At 41.5% G+C, this 10,000-nt stretch overlaps 1 protein-coding gene across 1 annotated transcript in view; it reads right to left on the bottom strand.

The window, feature by feature from the left end:
* The window catches only part of LOC138957164 (uncharacterized), a 23,687-nt gene that overhangs the window by 4,097 nt on the left and 9,590 nt on the right, over positions 1-10,000 (bottom strand). Inside the window, exons 5-6 of the mRNA XM_070328321.1 lie at positions 9,928-10,000; positions 6,298-6,403 (exon numbers count right to left, since the gene is read on the bottom strand). The exon at positions 9,928-10,000 is cut by the window's right edge and continues 90 nt beyond it. Coding sequence (XP_070184422.1) covers positions 6,298-6,403; positions 9,928-10,000 — 179 coding nt within the window. The remainder of the gene's footprint in view (positions 1-6,297; positions 6,404-9,927) is intronic.

The raw sequence follows: 10,000 nt of genomic DNA, 5'->3' as shown, positions 1-10,000 counted from the left end.
AAACTTCTCTGTTTTCTTTTTTTTTTTAAATCTGACTGTCTTTGTGGCCCCCTGACTCCGCCCCCCTCCCTCTGTAAGGACCCCCCTCCACAAGGACCGATTTTTGTCAACATTTTAAAGGTCGCTAGAGAGGGGTTCCACTGTATGACCTAACCGCTACTGGCAGACGGCCTCAATCTTCACGCGCAAAGACGAGATTAATAGGTGCTCGGTTTTGGTATTTTGAATTACATTACATTAAACCTTTGTTGGGTTTCATGGTCATGGCAACAGCCATAATAATATTACATGATGTATAATATCATATTTCAGCATATGTGAATTACATGTCATCATACTAAACTGTCATACATTTTTATTCCTACATTATTGTGATTGATCACAACCAAACCTACTATCATTGGACACATCCAAATGCAAGCGCCTGTTCTTGACAATTTCCCTCTAATCTAAATATAAAATCAGTGCAATTTCCTGGGTCGGGCTTTGCCACAGACACTCACGGTTTGGCCTGTAGGTAAAATGTACAATGTATTTTCTGATTTGTGCACAAAAGCTTTTTTTCTTTTTTCTTTTTTTTAACATAACAATGTTTAATGTCACTGTATGTTTAAAAGACCATGGTCATATTTGTAAAAAAAATGTTAAATTAGAAAATAAATAACATTTTGGTTCATGATTTTTCCTACACCTGTGCTAAAAATAAGAAATAAAAATGTCGGGTATATAAGTCACTCAAATACAGCTAGGTATGAATGGCTCGGTTTGAGTTTGTTGCAGTTGACCCTGCACAATGCGACATATCATGTTTTTGTTGAACAATTTTGACGTCACCCCTCCCATAGGGTGACGTATTTCACAACTTCCTGTGTTACACAAACTCTGTGATGACCAATTTTGACGTCACCCCTCCCATAGGGTGACGGATTTCACAACTTTCTACAGATGAACAATTTTGACGTCACCCCTCCCATAGGGTGACGGATGTCACAACTTCCTGTGTACACAAACTGATGACGTATTTCACAACAAAATGGCGCTGCCCATGGTCAACCTCGAAACTATCCGTATAGAATGGGGGCGTCCTCGCCCCCATAATAATGATTTCGTTGACCAGAATGTTGGGGACAATAAAAAAAGGTTGTTTATGTGTTAGCGAAGTCGGTTAACTTAAAACTCTTTTTGTAGTGTTTTTTTAATGATTGTGTATAGGTAAAACTGCTGGACAAAAATAGTTTGGTCAGAGCGAATGTTTGTGTTACTGGTAAATTTAAAAAGGCAGAACTCCATTTTTGGGGAATCAAGATATAAGGTGTAGTGAAAAGAAGATAAGTTCAGCGAATTTCATATTATTTGAGAAAATGTGTGTCCGAATTTTTAAAACAGAAAAATTGTTGTACTTAGGTGTTTGTAAATTACGTTTGTCCTCGTTAATTGTGAAGAGGATGTATGTTTATATAAAGTTCAAAGTCAAGATTGGATTTTTGTAGCCTACGTGCGTGTGTGCATGTGTATTAGACATAATACATAGACATAGAACACTTTATTATCTCAATTACGATAAACTCGGGTGTGGTGAATCACAATAAACATAAATAAAATAAAACGTAAGAACATGAATAAAATATCAAGGCGCAAATATAGTCAGCTCATCATAGTGTGGGGAGTGGGTACACACACACACACACACACACACACACACACACACACACACACACCGTCGAACACACACATAACGTCGAACACACACACACACACACACACACACACACACACACACACACACACACACACACACACCGTCGAACACACACACACACCGTCGAACACACACACACCGTCGAACACACACATAACATCGAAAACACACACAAACACACACACACACACACTAACACACACACAAACACACACACACACAAACACACACACACACATACACACACACACACACGGCACGCGCGAACAGTGACGCAAACAAACGTATGAAGGAACAGACGCACAATTATACCCGCACGCACGCACACACAGGCAGACAGGCACTCGCACAAATACACACACACACACACACACACACACAGACACACACACACACACACGCACGCACACACACACAGATAAAGCAATGACAAAAAAATAGCAGAAACTTACACTTAAACACTCGAACACACACACACACACACACACACACACACACACACACACACACGCATACAAACACACGCACACACGCACACAAACACACACACACAAAAACACACACACACAAACACACACACACACACACTCACACATGCACACAACGACGCCCATTTTCATAGAAACACAGTAACCCCCTCGTATAAGCGGGAATGAAAGAGTGGTGGCCAATGACCCAGATCAACAAACAAAAGTCAAAGCTGGCAACTCAGGTTTGTATTCAGGGAAATTTGCACGAAATGCATGCAGAAGATACGACTTTTCCCTCTACTATCTCTCTTTTGGAGCGTCAGCTCGGTTTGACATGAAAAACTGAAGAAAAGCCCTGCCTTTTTGCACTGAGAAACTGTGGAAGTAGCGTGTTTACTACTGGGTCTGGCTGTAGTACATTTACCCTCATTTACTTCCTCGTTAGCTTCCAAAGTAAACTCTTTTTTCGTCCCATGCATGCGAAAGTGAGGATGTACTTCCGATGTCACTCAAAACTTTAGAAGTAGTCGCAAAATACCCTGAGTTACTTCCTCGCTTTGCTTCGAGGTAAACCCTTTTTCCGGCCCATGCATACGAAAGTGAGGCAAGTACTTCCGATGTCACTCAAAACTTCGGGAGTTGTCGCGAACTTCCCCCATAAGCATACGGGCCCAGAAGTCGCAGCACAGGCTTCATATCTCACCCAGTCACATTATTCTGACACCGGACCAACCAGTCCTAGCACTAACCCCATAATGCCAGACGCCAGGCGGAGCAGCCACTAGATTGCCAATTTTAAAGTCTTAGGTATGACCCGGCCGGGGTTCGAACCCACGACCTCCCGATCACTGGGCGGACGCCTTACCACTAGGCCAACCGTGTTGCGGTGAATTTCGGAATGTTGGCAGTCTATTTGTTTCTATTTATCGTTACTCTGCAGAGTGGTCTTCATAGGAAAAGGTACGGGAGTTGTTGTGTTGTTTTGACACGCTTTTATTAAAATAATTTTGCAAAGAGCAATGCAAATGCATGACATAGCAAAGAAAAGAAAGGCAATCATTATTTTAGAAACCCCAAGGGATACTTAAACAATATTAAACCCGTATATCCAACCGTCCATCCATACACGGATCCGTCCTTCAATCCGTACTTCGATCTATCCATCTATTCATCTATCCATACACGCATCCGTCCTTCAATCCGTACTTCGATCTATCCATCTATTCATCTATCCATACACGCATCCGTCCTTCAATCCGTACTTCGATCTATCCATCTATCCATCTATCCATCTATCCATACACGCATCCGTCCTTCAATCCGTACTTCGGTCTGTCCATCTATCCATCTATCCATACACGCATCCGTCCTTCAATCCGTACTTCGATCTATCCATCTATTCATCTATCCATACACGCATCCGTCCTTCAATCCGTACTTCGATCTATCCATCTATTCATCTATCCATACACGCATCCGTCCTTCAATCCGTACTTCGATCTATCCATCTATTCATCTATCCATACACGCATCTGTCCTTCAATCCGTACTTCGGTCTGTCCATCTATCCATCTATCCATACACGCATCCGTCCTTCAATCCGTACTTCGATCTATCCATCTATTCATCTATCCATACACGCATCCGTCCTTCAATCCGTACTTCGATCTATCCATCTATTCATCTATCCATACACGCATCCGTCCTTCAATCCGTACTTCGATCTATCCATCTATCCACACACGCATCCGTCCTTCAATCCGTACTTCGATCTATCCATCTATCCATCTATCCATACACGCATCCGTCCTTCAATCCGTACTTCGATCTATCCATCTATCCATACACGCATCCGTCCTTCAATCCGTACTTCGATCTATCCATCTATCCACACACGCTTCCGTCCTTCAATCCGTACTTCGATCTATCCATCTATCCATCTATCCATACACGCATCCGTCCTTCAATCCGTACTTCGATCTATCCATCTATCCACACACGCATCCGTCCTTCAATCCGTACTTCGATCTATCCATCTATCCACACACGCATCCGTCCTTCAATCCGTACTTCGATCTATCCATCTACCCATCTATCCATACAGGCATCCATCCTTCAATCCGTACTTCGATCTATTCATCTATCCATACACTCATCCGTCTTTCAATCCGTACTTCGATCTATCCATCTATCCATACACGCATCCGTCCTTCAATCCGTACTTCGATCTATCCATCTATCCATCTATCCATTCACGCATCCATCCTTCAATCCGTACTTCGATCTATTCATCTATCCATACACTCATCCGTCTTTCAATCCGTACTTCGATCTATCCATCTATCCATACACGCATCCGTCCTTCAATCCGTACTTCGATCTATTCATCTATCCATTCACGCATCCGTCCTTCAATCCGTACTTCGATCTATCCATCTATTCATCTATCCATACACGCATCCGTCCTTCAATCCGTACTTCGATCTATCCATCTATTCATCTATCCATAGACGCATCCGTCCTTCAATCCGTACTTCGATCTATCCATCTATCCACACACGCATCCGTCCTTCAATCCGTACTTCGATCTATCCATCTATCCACACACGCATCCGTCCTTCAATCCGTACTTCGATCTATCCATCTATCCATCTATCCATACACGCATCCGTCCTTCAATCCGTACTTCGATCTATTCATCTATCCATACACGCATCCGTCCTTCAATCCGTACTTCGATCTATCCATCTATTCATCTATCCATACACGCATCCGTCCTTCAATCCGTACTTCGATCTATCCATCTATTCATCTATCCATACACGCATCTGTCCTTCAATCCGTACTTCGATCTATCCATCTATCCATACACGCATCCGTCCTTCAATCCGTACTTCGATCTATCCATCTATCCATCTATCCATACACGCATCCGTCCTTCAATCCGTACTTCGATCTATCCATCTATCCATACACGCATCCGTCCTTCAATCCGTACTTCGATCTATTCATCTATCCATCTATCCATACACGCATCCGTCCTTCAATCCGTACTTCGATCTATCCATCTACCCATCTATCCACACATTCAGCCGTCCTTCCATCCGTCCTTCGATCTATCCATCTATCCATCTATCCATACACGCATCCATCCTTCAATCCGTACTTCGATCTATTCATCTATCCATACACGCATCCGTCCTTCAATCCGTACTTCGATCTATCCATCTATTCATCTATCCATACACGCATCCGTCCTTCAATCCGTACTTCGATCTATCCATCTATTCATCTATCCATACACGCATCCGTCCTTCAATCCGTACTTCGATCTATCCATCTATCCATACACGCATCCGTCCTTCAATCCGTACTTCGATCTATCCATCTATCCACAGATTCAGCCGTCCTTCCATCCAACCATCCTTGAGTTCGTCCTTCCATTCCTGTATCCAACAAACCACCAATCCACCCATCAACATCCATCATTCTGTCCACCGATCAACCAATCCGTCCGTATTTCCATCCATCCAGGCATCCATCCAGGCATCTATCCATACATCCATCCTTCAATCCGTCTACCTTTCCATTTATCCACACGACAATCCATCAACCTATCGACACATCCATCCATTGAAATATGTATAGACACATTCATCCATCCGTCCATCCATCCGTCCATCAATCAATTTATTTGTATTTACACATCCATCCATCCATCCATCCATCCATCAATTCATTTATCTACACATTCATTAATCGTGCAATCCGTCCGTTCTACCATCCATCCATACATCAATGCATGCACTCATTTATACATCCATTCACATTCACAATGACACGTCCGTCCTACCATCCGTTCAAACACCAACCAATGTTTCCACACATCTATCCATGGATCCATTCAACCATCCATCCATCAATCCATATATACACACATTCATCCATTTTTCAATCCGTCTGCACATCCATTCATCCTTCCATTTCATCCATCCAGACATCCATAAACCCAAAGATCCATCAATTCATGTATCTGCATATTCATCCATCTTTCAATCCATCCATCAATCCACCCATGCATCAATTCAGTACATGTATTAATCCATGCATCCATTCATGAATACTCACAATGACACGACCACTGCTCTTAAGGTTCACCAGATATTTGAGAAGCTTTGTGCTCAGACACGTCGACCCTCCTGGCGCGTTACAGCCCTTGCCTGTGCAGTGGTAGCTGTAACCAGAAGAGAAAACAAGACAATACTGTCTGCAGCTGCATTCAAGCAGAAAGTTTCACGAATCAGAAGAAAAAACACACAAACAAAAGCAAAAATACGCAGAAGCTAAAGTAAAAGACAATAAAGAAAGAAAGAGAGAAGAAGAAGAGTAAATGCTCAAACGACTCATCTTCGTTATAATTGACATTAATCAGAAACACATCATTTGACCCAAGTCTTATTCCACTACAGGAGAAATGACAGAGTTAACGAGGCAAGTAAAACAGTCTGTAAACAAGGTTGGCTAGCGCCGTACTGTGTGGCCGCTCGCTTTTCCTAGTGAAAACCCAGCCCGAATTTCCGTGAGGGTAACCGCGCAGGACTTTTTTTTTACATTTAGTCAAGTTTTGACTAAATGTTTTAACGTAGAGGGGGGAAACGAGACGAGGGTCGTGGTGTATGTGCGTGTGTGCGTGTGTGTGTCTGTGTGTGTGTGTGTGTAGAGCGATTCAGACTAAACTACTGGACCGATCTTTATGAAATTTGACATGAGAGTTCCTGGGTATGAAATCCCCGAACGTTTTTTTCATTTTTTTGATAAATGTCTTTGATGACGTCATATCCGGCTTTTCGTGAAAGTTGAGGCGGCACTGTCACGCCCTCATTTTTTAACCAAATTGGTTGAAATTTTGGTCAAGTACTCTTCGACGAAGCCCGGGGTTCGGTATTGCATTTCAGCTTGGTGGCTTAAAAATTAATTAATGACTTTGGTCATTAAAAATCTGAAAATTGTAAAAAAAATTAAAAATTTATAAAACGATCCAAATTTACGTTTATCTTATTCTCCATCATTTGCTGATTCCAAAAACATATCAATATGTTATATTTGGATTAAAAACAAGCTCTGAAAATTAAATATATAAAAATTATTATCAAATTTTTTTTTTCGAAATCAATTTAAAAACACTTTCATCGTATTTCTTGTCGGTTCCTGATTCCAAAAATATATAGATATGATATGTTTGGATTAAAAACACGCTCAGAAAGTTAAAACGAAGAGAGGTACAGAAAAGCGTGCTATCCTTCTTAGCGCAACGAATACCCCGCTCTTCTTGTCAATTCCACGGGCACTGCCTTTGCCACGGGCGGTGGAGTGACGATGCTACGAGTATACGGTCTTGCTGCGTTCAGTTTCATTCTGTGAGTTCGACAGCTACTTGACTAAATATTGTATTTTCGCCTTACGCGACTTGTTTTACATTTAGTCAAGTTTTGACTAAATGTTTTAACGTAGAGGGGGGAAACGAGACGAGGGTCGTGGTGTATGTGTGTCTGTCTGTCTGTCTGTGTGTCTGTGTGTGTGTGTAGAGCGATTCAGACTAAACTACTGGACCGATCTTTATGAAATTTTACATGAGAGTTCCTGGGTATGAAATCCCCGGATGTTTTTTTCTTTTTTCGATAAATGTCTTTGATGACGTCATATCCGGTTTTTCGTGAAAGTTGAGGCGGCACTGTCACGCTCTCATTTTTCAACCAAATTGGTTGACATTTTGGTCAAGTAATCTTCGACGAAGCCCGGACTTCGGTATTGCATTTCAGCTTGGTGGCTTAAAAATTAATTAATGACTTTGGTCATTAAAAATCTGAAAATTGTAAAAAAAATATTCTTTTAATAAAACGATCCAAATTTACGTTCATCTTATTCCCCATCATTTTCTGATTCCAAAAACGTATACATATGTTATATTTGGATTAAAAACAAGCTCTGAAAATTAAAAATATAAAAATTATTATCAACATTTTTTTTTCGAAATCAATTTAAAAACACTTTCATCTTATTCCTTGTCGGTTCCTGATTCCAAAAACATATAGATATGATATGTTTGGATTAAAAACACGCTCAGAAAGTTAAAACAAAGAGAGGTACAGAAAAGCGTGCTATCCTTCTCAGCGCAACTACTACCCCGCTCTTCTTGTCAATTTCACTGCCTTCGCCATGAGCGGTGGACTGACGATGCTACGAGTATAATTATGGTCTTGCTGAAAAATTGCATTGCGTTCAGTTTCATTCTGTGAGTTCGACAGCTACTTGACTAAATGTTGTATTTTCGCCTTACGCGACTTGTTTAAAACCGGCACGGTTGGCCTAGTGGTAAGGCGTCCGCCCCGTGATCGGGAGGTCGTGGGTTCGAACCCGGCATACCTGAGACTTTAAAATTGGCAATCTAGTGGCTGCTCCGCCCCATGGCGTCTGGCATTATGGGGTTAGTGCTAGGACTGGTTGGTCCAGTGTCAGAATAATGTGACTGGGTGAGACATGAAGCCTGTGCTGCGACTTCTGTCTTGTGTGTGGCGCACGTTATATGTCAAAGCAGCACCGCCCTGATATGGCCCTACGTGGTCGGCTGGGCGTTAAGCAAACAAACAAACAAACAAAAAGACTTGTTTAAATCTTACCCTTATCACTGGAACAGAAAGACTGCCAAAGCGAAGAATTAACAAGTCGCGAAAGGCGAAATTACTACATTTGGTCAAGCTGTGGAACTCACAGAATGAAACTGAACGCACTGCATTTTTTCACAATGACCGTAGTCCGCCGCTAGTGCAAAAGGCAGTGAAAGTGACGAACCTGTTTAGCGCGGTAGATGTTGCGCTGTGTTGCATAGCACGCTTTACTGTACCTTCGTTTTAACTTTCTGAGCGTGTTTTTAATCCAAACATATCATATCTAAATGTTTTTGGAATCAGGAACCGACAAGGAATAAGATGAAATTGTTTTTAAAACGATTTCGGAAAGTTAATTCTAATCATAATGTTTATATTTCTAATTTTCAGAGCTTGTTTTTAATCTAAATATAACATATTTATATGTTTTTGGAATCAGAACACAATGAAGAATAAGATGAACGTAAATTTGGACCGTTTTATATATATATATATATATATATTTTTTACAATTTTCAGATTTGTAATGACCAAAGTCATTAATTAATTTTTAAGCCACCAAGCTGAAATGCAATACCAAAGTCCGGCCATTGTCGAAGATTGCTTGGCCAAAATTTCAATTAATTTGATTGAAAAATGAGGGTGTGACAGTGCCGCCTCAACTTTTACAAAAAGCCGGATATGACGTCATCAAAGACATTTATCGAAAAAATGAAAATAAAATCCAGGGATACCATTCCCAGGAACTCGCATGTAAAATTTCATAAAGATCGGTCCAGTAGTTTAGACGGAATCGCTCTACACACACACCCACGCAGACAGACACACACACACACACACACACACACACACATACACACACACACACACACACACACACACACACACACACACACACACACACACACACATACACACACCACGACCCTCGTCTCGATTTCCCCCTCTACTTGACTAAATGTAAAAACGCGTTGCCAATCTTCGGCCAAGGTCGGTGGCTTCATGAATCTTGATTTGGGTTGACCATTGAGCTATTGAGCCAAGTCTTTGGCTCCTAAGTATTTCGTTTTCTGATTCCAGTCATATCACGTACCGAGATCGAGAGGCCTTTCCACCGTTGCACATGTCCCTGAGGTTGTTGTAGGGGTAGGCGTTGTCCCGCTGGC

This window comes from Littorina saxatilis, unplaced genomic scaffold (assembly GCF_037325665.1).
Source record: "Littorina saxatilis isolate snail1 unplaced genomic scaffold, US_GU_Lsax_2.0 scaffold_1074, whole genome shotgun sequence".
NCBI lineage: Eukaryota > Metazoa > Mollusca > Gastropoda > Littorinimorpha > Littorinidae > Littorina > Littorina saxatilis.
The sequence above is the reverse complement of the archived record's forward strand: the minus strand, read 5'-3'. Positions and strand labels throughout refer to the sequence as shown.